The sequence below is a fragment of the Camellia sinensis genome, chromosome 2 (genome assembly GCF_055761805.1).
Source record: "Camellia sinensis isolate YWXY chromosome 2, ASM5576180v1, whole genome shotgun sequence".
Taxonomy (NCBI): Eukaryota; Viridiplantae; Streptophyta; class Magnoliopsida; order Ericales; family Theaceae; genus Camellia; species Camellia sinensis.
The window spans coordinates 24341850-24358319 of record NC_138962.1 but is presented as its reverse complement, the minus strand read 5'-3'; the positions used below and the strand labels follow the sequence as shown (position 1 = coordinate 24358319).

The 16470-nt window shown below is 32.8% G+C and overlaps 1 protein-coding gene across 1 annotated transcript; it reads right to left on the bottom strand.

The window, feature by feature from the left end:
* Positions 1 to 5242: 5242 nt before the first annotated feature.
* Positions 5243 to 14431, bottom strand: LOC114264671 (diaminopimelate decarboxylase 1, chloroplastic). Its single transcript, XM_082904252.1, has 8 exons — positions 13446 to 14431; positions 10614 to 10788; positions 10229 to 10378; positions 9242 to 9403; positions 8139 to 8324; positions 6917 to 7039; positions 6738 to 6827; positions 5243 to 5451 (listed from the first exon to the last, which is right to left on the bottom strand). Exons 1-8 carry the CDS (start codon positions 13901 to 13903, stop codon positions 5371 to 5373), a joined length of 1425 nt encoding a protein of 474 aa, XP_082760378.1. The 5' UTR covers positions 13904 to 14431; the 3' UTR covers positions 5243 to 5370.
* Between the last annotated feature and the right edge of the window lie 2039 nt (positions 14432 to 16470).

Below are 16470 nucleotides of genomic sequence, written 5' to 3'. Positions count from 1 at the left end.
TAGTGATGATTACAATGTTAATATGATAACATTTATAAGAGTTTAGTTTGAAAACGTTTTTTACTTTTTATTTTATTTCCAACACAAAAAATACTATGAACATTCCAATATTTAAAAAATTTATATATACATATGGAAAATATTATAAAAAAAAAATACAAATTTTGACCTTTGTAACAAAATAATTTTTGAGTTTTAAATTTTTTAATTTAAATATCAAATTTTTTATTTATTTTCAATTTAAATTATCTATTTATTTCTATTAAGTAAAACTGATAAAAAAAAATTTAAAAACATTAAATTTAATAAAAAATAATATTTTATATATTTTATGTACATCTATATTGAGTTTAAGGAATAATGTATACTTTTTCTTCAATTTTATTTACCAAAAATTAGTCAATTATTTAAATTAAAAATATTAAAATTTAAATTGATAATATGAAGAAATTTAAAAATTATTTTATTACAACGATCAAACTCTAATTTTTTTGTGATTTTATATATGTGTATACCTTGGACATTGTAATTAGGGATGGTACTATGGTTATTACACTAAAATGTTGAGGGTTAATTGGGAAAACTAAGAATTAAGGCAATGGGCCAACGAAGAAAATGATCAAAAGTCAAAAAGATTAATGGAAGGGGCCCAAAGCTGTGTGCTATTGGCTGAAGCCAGGAAATCTGTAATCAAGGACTAATATCTTGACAGGTGTCAATATCTAAGCTGTACATTTGGCTTTCATCTAGAAGCTCTATCAATGTCACTGTCTTCATGGTTGGTAAGAGGCACTATTAGAGAAGTTATTGGGTGTTATGGTAAATTGATACATGTTGTCCAGTTAAAATTGATTGTTAAAATCCAATTTTATGTTAGATAGTCGAGAGGATTTGTTGATCAGATTATAAAATTAGATTAACATTTTTAAGATTTTAATTTTTATATTTTTGTGTATTTATTAATTTTTATACATGTTGTCCAGTACATTTTTCATATTTTTGTGTATTTATTAATTTTTAAAAATATTTTACTATTTAGATATATTTAAGTAAGGTGTATTTAAAAAAATATAAATTATTTAAAATTTTAAAAGTATTCACTAAAAATAAAAATAAAAATACGAAAAATAAAAAACTCAATTTAAAAAAAATTGAATTCAGAAAATTAAAACCAAACACACTGAATGTATTTTGATAAAAAGGATGTTACAATTAATTTTACCACCACCATCATCCATAGCCCTCTTCTCCTACTGTTGCCACATTGGCCTCGCATTCTCATTCATGACACCATTCTTCCTCATTCTTCGACAACCTCCATTTCTTTCCATTATTAATTTCTACGGCTCTTTTGTTAAGAGAAATTGTACTTGTGTGAGAAAGAAAAATGATATTACATGAATTAAAATGAGAGCGACATGCATTGCATTTGTAGGTGCAAGGGAGTAAAAGAACAAATATACCAAAAAAAGATAGAAGAAGACCGATGGTGTGAAGAGATGAGAAAGAGAGGCTAAGAGTGTCTAGAGAGTAGGAATGATGGGAAGGTGGAGATGGCATGGTTTGGTTTGAATCTACGATTTTAAAAAATTTATATAACAATATGATACATTTTTACGATAATAAACAAACTAATAGCAATTAGTTTAGTTAAGTTATTTAGGGTTTATTAATTTTACAATCAAAATTAGTGTTCAAATCTTATTAATAACTTCTATATTTTTATTTTAACATACAAAAATACAAATAAACAAATATAAGTAAGGGCAAGAGTTTGGATTTCAAATGTTAGAAATAAAGATAAATTTAGATTTAAGGTGGGTGTTAAAAAAAAAATAAATAAATACAAAATACTTACAATTGGGTCCAAAGAAAAAAAAATAAAAATTAGGACCACTCCCCGGCTTTTATTACTTTTGAAAAAACACAGATTCGTTTACAATGGTCCAAACTAGGGATTGTTTGAGAAGCGATTAAATAAGTCTACCTAACGTGAATTTCGCAACACAGTTAAAAATTAAAAGTTAATTTTTAATTTATTTTGGATCATTTTACCTGTCACACTTTTATACGTTTTTCAAAAAAAATAATAAAAAAAAGAGTCAACTTTTTAACTATCTCTCTAAAACACTATTTATTTATTTATTTGTTATAAATTGTCACATTATTTTTATTTTTTTACATATCTTTTTTTTATAGAAAATCAAAAAATTACTAAATAAGCAAATAATAGGAATCATATTGTATGGAAAGTTATTTGGTGGCGTTAGGCTACGGTTATTTGATTTTTGGGCAAATTACCAACACCTCTTTGAGATTTGATTAAAATACGAATTCTTCATTGAGGTTTGGAAAATTACAAATTGCACCTTGAGATTTATATTTGCACAACAAATTATGCAAATATAAATCTCATGAGACAATTTGTTATGTAAATATAAATCTCAAGAGGCGAGATGTAATTCCTCAAACCTCAGGGAGGATCCATATTTTAGTAAAATCTCAAGGAGGGTGTTGGTAATTTGCCCTTAATTTTTTAAGTAAGACTCATAACTTACAATTTTGTATTAAATAATTAAAAAATAATAAAAAAATATGATAATTTATAATTAGTCAGAACATAACAGCGTGATGGCCTGGAGCATGAAATAATTTTTCATATTATACCTTTTAGTTCTGATTTAGAGCATTAAAACAAAAATCAAATTATTACATCAATAATAAAATTCACATGAGACCATGTCATTAGTTATACGAAAATGTCTCGTAGCTCGAAAGGGTCGAGCTCGAAACGGCTCGAAAATGGAAGAAGAGTGGAGAAAGAGAGGGAAGAGGAGGAGAGAGGGATAAAGAGAGAGGAGAGGGCTCGTCGCCGTGGGTCATCGCCGATCGTCGCAGCAGACCGTCGCCTCGCCCAGCCCCGGTCGTCTGCCTAGCCCCGCTGACGTCGCAGCACCACCGTCATCTGCCCAGCCTCCCCTCCTCCTCCAACCGGTTTTTATGGGCCCCTCCCCTCCCTCCTTCTCCTCCTCCTCCTCCTCCCCCTCCTCCCTTCTCTTCTTCTCCCTTCTTCTTCTTCTTCTTCTTTGTTCTGTAACAAAACTAGGGAAGAAAGAAAGAAAAAATAAAAAAAATAAAAAATTCGAAACCAAAACGACGTCGTTTCAGTGTCGAACCGTGATTTCAAGCCACGATTTCGAACTACGTAGCATGGTCGTTAGTTATATTACTAGTGTCAAATTTTCTTATACCTTCTTATTTGTTATTTATTTTGTGATGAGACAGATTGATTTGACAACTCAACTAAAGCAATTTAATAATGTTGCCAACTAGGCACCCACAACTATAGTGTTTTTTTTTAAAACAATTTATCAAAATTGTTTATCGGAAATAAAAATTAATATTAAAAAATTATTTTATAAATTATTATCAATTTGGTGCTCTACAAACATCAAAATTTTAAGAGAAAATATTAAATAAATAATAAAATAATTACAAATCAATAACATAGAAATAGGTGCATATAATTTTTACGCCGTTCTCATTTGCACCGAACATATATCTCACTTACACTCACCGAACATATATTTCACTCACACTTCATACATTTGTAATTATTTTTTTACTTTGTATTTACCTAATATTCTACCAATTATTTTATATAACAATTTCAAGCAATTTTTAAAATTTTTGAAAAAATATTTAAAGCAAAATTAAAATGACATGAAAGCAATGATTTAAAACTTTTAGGAATGATTTGAATATTGATTATTTTTAGTTGACCTTTTAATTTTTTTCAAAAAATATGTAAAAAAACAAAAAGAATGATATGGCAATTAAGAACATCTCCATCCAAGCTTTCAAAAGTTGGTGTACCAAATATTTTTGAAAACTTAGAGCAATTCCAATGGCTTGCCATCGGAGCAGCTATTGCCATAATTTGGCAACTCTACTAATACAGTATACTCCAATGACATTTTATAGCAGGTGCTATATTTGAGAAATGTCAAAGTTTGTGTCAAATTTGACACAAATTTTGACAATTACTATCTGTATCCAACCAATTTATGTGTTTCTTCCTCTGTGCATTTGCTAAAACAGTCTAAGAAGATAAACCTATATCCAAACAATACCTACAAAATTAAAACAAAAATTGATTAAGATTTGTTAAAATGACCAATGACCATTAGAACACTATTGCTATAATTTCACAATTTGCTACTATTCATTGCAAATTATATCAATGGCAATGCTATAATAGCATTTGTCATTAGAATTGCTCTTAGGAGACAAACTAGCATATGTCAATTTGACATAAAAACTCTTGCCTCATATGTCAAATATATTATTCTACTATTTTTAAAAATAAAATTATTTTATTGAACAGATTTAACATTTAACATCAACACGAAACATGTCAAATTTAACTTGTTGAATTTATGTCAAATACCAACTCAGCATTTGACATATCAAGTGTACTAAATTTTTAATGTCAAAATAGAATTGTTGAACTACAACATTAGATTTAACATACCGGATAGTGGCCTTTGGACTTTAAAACTATTCCAGCTTGTCCCAGAGGAGGCCTCAATTATTTTTATTTCTAAGTAATAATTTAAGCGCTAAAAGAAAAAACCTATATGAAAAACCAACTTCCACAACTACTCTCATGAGCAATGGTACCAGTTTGATCAATATAACTAATTCATAATATCAATCATTACTTTAAAGGGTTGTTTGAAATAATCTAAATAAGTGTACTTTTTAATTTTTTACAAAAAAATATGAAATATGAATTGTGTTTAAAATGATATGATAGAGAGATGATGTGATTTAAATAGGATAGTGACTTTTTAAATTTTTAGACTTTTTGTATTATGCCAAACTAGGCCTAAATCAAATAAGGCATCAAAATACAAAACAAGCTAAACATACATGAAAAACCAACTACTTCCACAACTACTCTCATGAGCAAAAACCCAAGGGGCGGCATGCTGGCAAGATCTTGGGAGCATAAGCATGAGATCCCAAGTTCCACTCTCTCCGGGGTCAATCATCCAAGCAATAGCATATATAGTTAGTAAGACGAATCTTCCAGGTCTAGGTGAACCGTACCTAGTGTTGGACTGTGGGTTCAAATCACCGCCTATATGTGAGTCCGTGACTTACCGCTACATGGTTGAGTGGCCTTGCCATGTAGCAACCACCTAGTGGTAACCTCTGTGGTTAGGCCTTTATTCTCTTGAGCAATAGTAATAGTTCAGTTTGATTAATATAACTAGTTCATAATATCAATCATTACTCTTAATCAAATAAGGCATACAAATACTACGCAAGCTAATGTTAACAAGCCTCTCTCTTCTACAAGTACTAAAGACCCTCAAAGTATCTTATATGGTCTTCAAATGTCTCTGCATGACGGATCTTGGCCATGGATCCATCTTCTTCAACCTAAAAACATTAGCACAACTGTTAAGCATTTGATTTTCTACCAATAAATTTAATAGCGAAACACACAATTCTACAAGGTAAGTCGAATTGAACTACACTATCTTCCCATGCCATGCAATAAAATTCAGGTGAAAAAACAGACTATATGCTCAAGGATGGAAGAGAAATATCTTCATGAGGAAAACATAGGCAAAATTTTGCATTTGTAATTGGTAAAGCAGTAAATCACCAATTACTATACACTCTTCTGTTCACTAAAAAGAACGTCACATATCATATTCAAAGAACAAAAAATTGTATTTTCCTTCTATTCATGACAGGTATGAGCCACCCTTCAGATAAGGTACTCCACCTTCCTAAAAGGTTACTATCCTTTTGGAGTGTGTGGTGGGTTTGACCCTTGTGAAACATCTATTGGATATCCTCGTAGTGTGAATACAAATACGAATACCCTTTCCATTTTGTTCATATTAAAAAAAGGTCACAAGTCAATTTGTAGTACTCATAGAAATGCCGTCCACTAGATAGGCTACGCGGAACCTTTAACAGAACCAAAAAAGTTTCAAAGCAAGTAACTGTTTGCTTCATGTGAGTTCTTTGAATAATCACGCTCTATGCTAGGCTCCCTATGTTAGCTAATAACCAGGAAAACCTAATAAGAACCATTAAAATTCAATTTAAGGAAGGTATATATCCTCAGCCCTTTGGTTTCATCCACAACAATCTCACAAGGTGGGGCAACCATGTAAGGAGGGCACCAAAAGCAGCCATTTAGGTTTTGGATGTAGTCCCATAGGCCTAAGCAGTGTTGCACTGTAGGGACATGTAGTCTCCAGAGTGTTAGTCTGCAAGCAGACACCCGTCATCATCCCAATGTCAAAATGCCTTCAATCTAGGTGTCCAGTCTTTGAAACCAACTGTAGTTAAAGGACCGTCAACTAACCAGACCATACAACTTAGAAAGACGGTGACGAAAGTTGTCACTAATCAACCCTACTTCCTAGATTGGTCCCACTTCAATATTTGCACCTGTCAAATGGAGACAGCTTACGTTCACAAATTATTTATGCATAAAGAAGTTTGATAGTAAAGTCTGGTCTGATAGCTGAAGTTACTGTTAACCAAGTAGGGCAATCATGTAAGAGGGAGGGCACTAGAAGCAACCATTTAGGCTGTGATGTAATCCCATCGTTAATTTATTAATGGAAAACGGGCAACATCTTATTGGATCAGATTTGAAACAAAATGACAATAGGTTAAGGCAAGACAGAGTTAAAACTACACACCCAGTACTCAGGTGGGCGCATCTTGAGATTGTAAGTTGATGCCATGCTCATGCAATAAGCCCCTGCGTCATGAACTACCAAGCCAGCTCCCTGAAAAGTAAATCTCCTGATCAGCAAAAGCGTCAAAAACAGAAACTCATTGGTCAGGCCATTCCCCATTAAGAGATGTAACACATTACCGAAGCTGGAGTTGGAAGCTCCCTATCCTTTCCCAAGAAATCTGCTGATTCACAAACTGGGCCCACCACATCAAAAGTAGAAATCCCAGCACCAGGTGATGAAGGAGAAACTAGCTCTATGTGCTGCACCCATATGCAAACAAGTGAATAGTGATGAAGCAACTAAAGATAAGTTATTGTAATAGCTGTCTAGCATGGCATTAAGAAAAGGCAACATGAAAACATTAAGGTTGAAAATTGACAGGATAACACTGAGCTTATATAGCTGGTAAATTCAACAGTTTATTACTATTGCAACAATCAGTGACCTGCAAAAATGTAAGAGGAATTTCCTTGAACCTAATTGACAGCAAAACCCCCAACTTTTAGTTAAAAAAAATAACACTTAATTGACTTACTGTTTAGCATCCAACAGACATATCAATGTCCATAAAAGCCGTCTCAGAACAAAATGAACATGGAAATGTGTTGTTAATCAATTTGGCAAACCATCGTCATTTGTGTCAATGAAACCAACATCACAACAAACGCAACAAAAGAAGAGTCTCCTAGCAATAGAGTGGGTTACAAATTAACGAGTTGCATTATTTTTCTGTTCTTTACAAAAATAGAAAAACTTCAGACACCGTAGAGTGTACAAGATTAGCAAAATATGCCAACATTCTTCCAGTTGATAGATCCTTACATATGTTTTCCAAGTACTCAATAAGGAAGGAGACAGCGACAATCAAGGACAAATAGAAAACTTGGAAACTAAGGGCCTGTTTGGCAACATTTTTGTTTTCACAAATTTTGAAAATTGAAAACAAAAATACATTTGGCTTTACTATTTTCATTTTCAAAGAAATAGCAACAGTCTGCCAAATTTATAAAAAAAAATAAAAAAAAACCTTTCCGGCAACTCACCAAACATGTTTTCTTGTTTTTGTTTTAATAAATTTTGAAAACATGTGTGTACCAAACATTTGTGTTTTTTTTCTTCTTTTTTTTCCATATATATAAAACAAAAAACTGACAACATTACCAAACGCTACCTAAGTGTTTAGTTGTTTGCCATTGGCTTGAGTCAAAGGACTACAAAATCTTCTGATTAGTGGGCCTTAAGGTTCATGACCACTATGCAGGCAACATTTTTTTCCTTGAGAAGAGAGATGGATGCAGGAGAATCACAATCCTAGATTGAAGTTAGCATATTTAAAAAGAGTAGCAGATTATGACTTACTTGATAAGCATCATAAAGACTCGGGCGGATAAGCTCTGCCATGCTACCATCAATCACAATAAAATTTTTTGTTCCATTAGTTTTGACCCCAGTGACACGATTAACCAGGCAACAAGTATTTGCGATTAGTGATCTCCCAGGTTCAATGATGAGATTGAGATCTCGTGACAAGACTAGCTCCCGTACCTAAAACAAACACCCAGGAAGAAAATTTGATTGAAGCTTTACATAATCAGAAGCAAAATTTCTGCCGAGTTTCTTTAATAATGGACTGTAAGGCTATTTGTACAAGCATCTTTTCAATGCTGAATGTAACCATGAGAAACACAGAAATTCCAGACTTAAAACAGAGACATGTATTCATGCATGTATGTTCACTCCAACCCTACATAACGAAAGTGAACCGAAGATACCATAAGTTCTAGGAAAACACAATCCACACCAATTGGGAGGCTCTTACCTGCCTACATGTCAAGGTTAATAATTTAGGATAGCACCCCCTTTGCCATCCTTGTGCATTTGCAAAGAAGAGAAGAGAAGGAAAGGCAAGAGATATTCTTTCTCATTTTTTGTGGAGAATCAGTGAACAAATACTTTATCCCTGAATTAGATCACCAGCATACCAAAATTAATGGTCTCCCCTTCTGAATATATGAGAACCATTTGTTTTTTGGATGTCGGGATATGGTATAGGTCAAAAAGAAGAGGAAGGTCGGTAATGAGAAACTGCTTGCATAGTGATGATGATGGTAACAATTGATCATTTGATTCTTAGAAAGGTGTTTGGCCATTCAAATAATTTATCAATGTGCTCAATCAGGGGATCTTCAATCTATGCCCAGGTTTAGAACGTGGCTCTAACCTCTTAAGTAGAGTATTGGTTTGAGGATAGAAGTCACTTGGCATTTAGTTAGGTCAAGGAGAACTCTACAAGACTACAACAAAAAGAGCACAGAATGAAAATAGATGTGCACTGAGAACTGCTGATTATTTGCTCTAGTTAAATATCTTCTTAACACGCCTTACCATATGGATAATAAAATCCTCCAAGCTCACATGAAATGCATAGGTACTATATGCCTAGACTAGAAAATGGTCCTTACAGTGTCAATCAGATCTCTGGGAGAAGGAAGGACAGCACCAGTGTGATAATAATCAATCCCCAGCCCGCCTCCAATGTTTAAATAGTCAATTTTGAATCCTTGGGCTCGAATTTGGTCAATGTAATTCACCATAAGGACTGCAGCATCCCGGAAAATGTCAACCTAAAAATAATAATGAGACGATTAGATTTATAGAAAACAGAAAATAATTTTATGCATCATTAGACAATGATAAAGATGGAGATAAACATGAGTACAATGGGGATCAAAATTAGAATAATGTTAATGAAAGGATGAGAAAGAGAAAGAAAGATATACAAATACAGAGAGAGAGAGAGAGAGAGAGAGAGAGAGAGAGAGAGAGAGAGAGAGAGGATCACTGAGATATAAAGATGAATGAAATCAAGGAAAATGACGAAAAAAAAGTGAATACAAAAAAGAAATTAGTAGAAGCAAAAATGAAAGGTGAATCAAGTAGTAGAAGGAAATTAATGAATGGACACCACGTTAGTAGTTAAATTGAACTTTGAACATTGGATAAACTATTATATAGATGAGAAATTCCCCAGAATCAGCATTATAAGGCATGTCAAGAAATGCAATCGGTAGGATACTGAGTTATCCAAAAAAAAAAAAAAAAAAAAAAAAGCATAAATATGACGGAGACCCACAAGCACTATAAATTCCTTTGCATCGTAACAAAAATATTACTTAAAAATCATCTTATTCCATTGTTACTTCACATATGAATCTGTTTTATAAGCATATAGTGCCTTTGTTTCAGCCATACCAAATGTAAAATGGGAAGATTATTTTCCACCACTGCCAATGGAAAGTAAATCAACATTCATATAACATCAGCATAGTTGGATTAACCAACAAAAATAACCCAAGAATAAAGCACATAATACATTTTTATGCAATTAAGGCCATAACATGTACAATGTTGTTTAAACTTTTAGGACACAAACTATGCTTGCAAGGTACCTTAGTGATGGTTGAACCAAGATGGCAATGGGCCCCCACAAGCTTCAGTTCATTAGGATATGCCTTCACAGCATCTAGAAACCATTGCAGCTTCTCATTTCTAATGCCAAATTTGGAGTTCTTATTACCAGTGGCAACATAAGGATGGACCTAAGGGAACATTAACCACAAACAGTTTTTAGAGAGATTGATAATTGCACGTCATAGTGTTTTTACCAAACAACATTTTCTTCTGTTCCAAAAAGACTAGCTTATGTATTTAAATTCATCCAAGTCTTAAACTAACTAGGCAAGTATCAATTGAGTTTCTCCCGATTGCTTACTCTAATGAATACACTACTACCAAATCCAGCACTTACAAATTACATCTTTGTAGCCACATTACCTGAGGGTCCACATCTGGATTAATCCTAAGCAGTAAATTAACCTTCTTCCCAGCAATTCTTGCCGCTGATACAATATTGTCCAAATCAAATTCACTATCAACATTGACAAAAACACCTTCTTGAGCAGCTAGCACCAGTTCCTCTAACAACTTTCCATTCCCATTAAAGATACACCTGATTTTCCATAGGTCAGTCAAATAACAGGAGAATTGACAATCACATTCACAATCACAATTACACTCACAATCACAGTCAAAACGTCATGTTTATAAGCATAAATTGCAAGGCTAAATTAGTTCATTGAAGTATGCGATCATGGCTTGGTTTAAAAATGACCTAAGCTGTCCTTTTCTTTTATTTAGCATGTTAAATGAAGTACTGTGCTGGCAATTTTTGTAAAGAAAATGTGGCCTTGGTTTTATAGCTTGTCAGGTTAGGACAATGCAATCATGGCTTCAATCCTACATCAGGTATAACTGCATTGAACATGTTGCATTATTTGGAAAAATACAGGTACTTGACCTAACTTCAATGATTTTGAAACTAAACTGCTTGAAAGAGAAGGCTGACGTGAGAAAACCAAGAACCTAGCTGGATGAACACTCAAGATGAAGGAAAAGTCACGTATTTTAACAGCTTGGAAGGTCAATCAAGCACAAGGAAAATATAAATACAACCTTCACAAGACCATAAAGCCTCATTTGGGAAGTTGGCTATTTTAGTAGGCTAAAATATTTGTGTTTGGGAAGAGGGGTGAATTTTTTTGTAGTTGAATGTAAATTGCAATGTTTGTGAGAGAAAAAGTAAAATGATTATGGATTTGATATCTTATTGGCTATTTTAGACTATTTTGTTTTTTTGTGAATTTTAGCCCAAAAAAGCCAATCTTTGGCTTCCCAAACACCCCCAAAGTGAAACTAACATATTTTAGCAGGATTTTTTGTTTTTTGTTTTTGTTTTTTAGACCAGTAGCAGGATGTTTGTTGACTAGGCAACATTTTGTAATTGTATTACACACAACATTGCTTACTAAAATGAAAAATAATTTCGTTAGGACTTGATGGAAATCTAACTTGACATTGTCCAACTAATACCAAACACTTCATGTGGGAGGAAAACAACAAGAAGCAATTACCAGTTTCCGAAAAATTTCTTAATAAACCATTCCCGAATTTACATATTGAGTCTCAATTCTCAACATTTTCTCTTTGACATTCAGGCTCCAAGGGTTGCGTTTCAAAACATTGCAAGGTCACTCATACACCACGTTCATAAAACAACTACATCGAAGTTTCCATCATGAACATTCCGCGCCTAGATACCCAAAACATAGTGAAAAAAGGAATAAGGAAAAAGAAAAGAAGAAAGAAAGAAAGAAACAAACAAAAGAAGGTAAAACCTTGATAGTAAAACTTAGTTTTAGCATTGTTAGAGCATCTCCAATCCTTGCTCTTTGTTATCATCAAATTTGAGGGGAAAAAATTGGCTAAAAACTTGTTTCAATCATTTTTTATGAAAAAAAGATCGTCTCCAATCCTCACGATTTTTAAAATTTTATCAAATTTTGAGTAAAAATATGACTCTTGAAAATCTGATGAATGATTTAATGAAAATTTCGCCCCTGCCTTAATTTTATACAAATTTGATGAAATGATTGGAGCTCACTTTTAGCTCTTTATTCATCAAATTTGAATTTGATGAAAGAAATAATGAAGGATTGTAAATGCTCTTATAGGCTCTATACATCATACATTACAAAGAAACAAGTAGAGTACGAATATATTCTAAAAGATAAACATGTTGGGTAATTCAATTTCCACACATCAATTCCTCTTAGTGCACATACTTAATGAACACCTTTGTACACACAAAAAATCTCAACACACATTCTCTTTATTTCAATAATATCCTCGGATTTCAAAACCTTAATTTTTCTTCCATCCACCCACCCACTCACCCACCCCTCCTTCGCTGTTGTTGTTGCCACTCTCCGTCTACCATTGTCGCTGCCACTCCTAGCTCATCCCCTTCCATCTTAGACCTCCACAATCTCAAAAGTGGGTGGTTCACAATGGGGGTTAGTGGGAGTGTATGGTTTATGACGGAAGAAGGTGGCCACAGGCAAACGAGAGAGGAAAAAAAAAAAAAAAGCAACCGGAGGGGATGGCAAAGAGGATAGGTGGCGCTTGATGGCTGTGGGTGTTTTAGAATTAGGCTTGGGTGGAGGAAGAAAACAGTAGGGCAGTATTTTTATTGGGTAAATTACACTTTGCCCCATTTATGTTTGGCCACTTTCTAACTTACCTTTGAAGTTTATTTTTCTCACTTTGACCCTTTTATCTTTTCAAGTTTTTCCTAGTTCACTTCTAAAACTAATTTCTGATCAAATTAGATAGAAAATATCATAATAACTACCACATAACATAAAAAAATATATTACTATATTGGAAGTTTATATTAGAGACGTGAATTATATATAATAAAATATTTTTATGTCACATAATTGTTAATGCGTCAATTTTTTGTCTAATTTTTAACAGAAATTAAGTTTAGAAGTAAATTGAAAAAAACTTGAGAAGGGCAAAAGTGAAAAAAAACAAACAAACAAACAAGCAAACTTCAAAGGTTAAGATGATAAAGTAACCAAATATAAAGGGGATAAAATGTAATTTAACCATTTTTATTTTATGACAAATTTGTATTAAGAACAAATTTCATTGGTTAAGTGTGAACTGGGGAAATACCCAAACACATTCTATAGATCAAAGAAACTGTTATATTGAAACTAAAAACTCACATTACAAGAAAACAGGTAGAGTCAATTAACACACCTAGTGGGATCGAACCCAGCATGAAGAGCCAAACGAAGCTCATTGCCACTAACCAACACAGCCCCACATCCCAACTTCCTCAAGTGCTCCAAAATCTTAAGATTGTTGTTGGCTTTAATCGCATATCCAATAATCGAATCCAAACCCTCCAAAGCATCCCTATAAGCTTGGAAGTTTCTAGTGATTTGGGGCTTACTGTAGAGATAAAAAGGACTCCTGTCAACATTGTTCATCACATCCTCAACCCTAAGACCCTCACAGCACAAATACCCATCTTCGGATTTGCTGAAGCAATGCTTAAACAAAGAGTTTTCCGAAAGGATTGCCCTTAGCTTTAGGGTGGTCCTTGAGGAGGGTTTGAAGGTTGTTAGGAAGAAGGAGTTTTGGCTTGCATTTGAATGATGTTTTAGGGATTTTGGAATAGTAAGGTGCTGCAGGAGGATTTGAGAAGCAAACATTGATGGACGAACTTGACTGAGAGAGAATGTCGGTAGGTAGCAAAGTGAGAGTTTTAAACCTAGGGTTTATGGGAACGGCCCAGATTGGACCAAGGGAGATGGGCGGCTGAGATCACTTCGTTAAAATAATAACAAATTAAAACCAAATTTTTGTTGAAAGCGTGAAAGAGTAGAGAGACAGTTGAGCAATCGAAAAGAGATAGAGAGAGCGAGATACGCATCGATGAACAATCCCGACCACCATCGTTGTTTGTCCACTGCGACCACCATCCACAATTTTTCACCGGTAACCACCATTCATCGGCCATTGTTGTCCGCCGGCGACCACTGTCCACCGGCCGTTGTTGTTGCTTTTATGCCTCCCCATAGCTTGGAGTAATTGAAGGGAAACAGAGAAAACCCAGATTTCTAGAGTTTTGATCAAAAGCCAAACAATAATTCAAATTTCACAAAAATAATAAATCAAAATCTAAGAAACAAAGTTAACAAAATCTGATTTCTTCCTTTCCCTCCTCTCTCCCTACATAAAAAAAAAAAAACCCAAAGTGTTTAAGTTTAAGTCTATCTAAAGAATTTCGCACACACATTGTGTCAAATTATTTAAAGAAGCCTGCATAAATATAAATTAAGAACTTAAAAATTAATTTAATGAAAATACAAAAAACAATGATTTTTTTTTTCAAAAATACACGCACAAAATTAAGAACACTGATTTTATTTTATTTTTTTCAAAACACACAGACAATGAAACTTTTTAATAAAAAAAAAAATACATAATAGTGTTCTCACAAAAGTAAACAAACAAACAAATCAAATTATAAAAAAACTGAATTTATACCCAAAAAGAAACAATAGCTTAAAAAGTGAAATAGGAAAAAAATCCAAAACTAGTTAAGGCCAAGTTTGGCATCTACTAAATAATATAAAAAGTCAAAAAGTCACTATCCTATTTAAGTCACATCATCTTATTTAAATTAAATCACCTCTCTAACATATCACATCAAACCCAACCCAAACCCAACCCATATAACTCAATAAGTTAAAAAGTATACTTTTTTAAAACATCCCAAACCAACCCTTAAGTCTCTAAAAACTTGCACAAAGGTATCAAAGTGTTTAATTAAAAACACTTATAAATATTAAGAACCTAAAAATTAATTTAATGAAAATACAGAAAATACCGATTTTTTTTTTCTTCAAAAACACACACACATTCAAAATTATGAGCACTGATTTTTTATTTTTATTTTTCCAAAAACACACACAATGAAACTTTTTAATGAAGAAAAAAAAATACATTATAGTGTTCTCAATCAATATATTTTTTTCTCCAAATACATAATAAAACTTTTTATTGAAGAAAATAAAAATATAATTAACAATACTACACTTACAATGTAGGATAAGCAGTAGATATATATTTCGGATAAAGATAACCATAAGATTGCAATGTTCTTGAATAGTATTTCTCCCCAAAAAAAAATCATTGAACAAATAAAAAGGAAAGATTTTATAGTAAATAGAGAGAGGGGTGAAAATGTTGAAACTGTTTAAAACTACATAGCAATTTGAAAACGTGGGAGGTGAGATTGGTTGATATCATGAGAAGTGGGATTGGTTGTAATTTACTATTTTACCTTTAATTATAAACTGATAAGTATAAAAATAATATAATTATTTAAAAAGTTAGGATCATTTTAAGAAAATTTGGAAAAAGTTCATGAGGAGTGGCTTCATGACACCAAATTTGTTGTTCCTTTTTAATAATAGAATAGATTTATCAAATATCAAATATATTAATATCAAATGTTACATTATACATAGTTATATATATGTATATTATTTTAAAAAAATGTCAATTTCATATTATAATTTCAAATGAGTTTTCACACGCATCGCGTGTGTCCGGCCGCTAGTATATATATATACACACTAGCAGGTAAGGCACACGCGATGGGTGTGCAAATTTAGCAAAAAATTATATTATTCTTTTATTATATTTTTTTTATAATAATTATATATGTATTATAAGTGTAATGTAATGCAAGTTAAATATTTCTAACCATCGAGTTTAGAAGAATTCTATCTCTGTGTTGTAGAGCTTCAATTGTAGAGCATCAGCTGTTGTATTCTCTGTGCTGTTTTTCGTCTTTATTTGCTCTGTAAGCTGGTTGATTGATCTGCTACTCTGATGATTGTTTTTTGCTGGTTGTTTGTTTCTACTATTGTTAGTATGCTGTTTGTGGCTTAGAACCTGATCCAATCTGTCAATGATCTGCAATCTGTTAAAGGTGTTGTCTGTTGGAGATGTAGTCTTTAATATTAGCCCAATCTGGTAGTTATCTGTTGGTAGTCTGCTGCTGGAGGTTCATGTGGAAGCCAATTTGTTGTTCTGCTAATTGTTGTTCTGCTGCTGGAGGTTGTTGTTCTGCTAATTTTGTTCTGCTGGAGAATCTTGTGTTAGCCAATTTGTTATGCTGATTGTTGTTCTGCTGCTGGTGGCTCATGTGGTAGCCTTTTTGTTTTTCTGATCTTTCTTTCTTTGCTTGTTGTTGGTCTCTCATCAA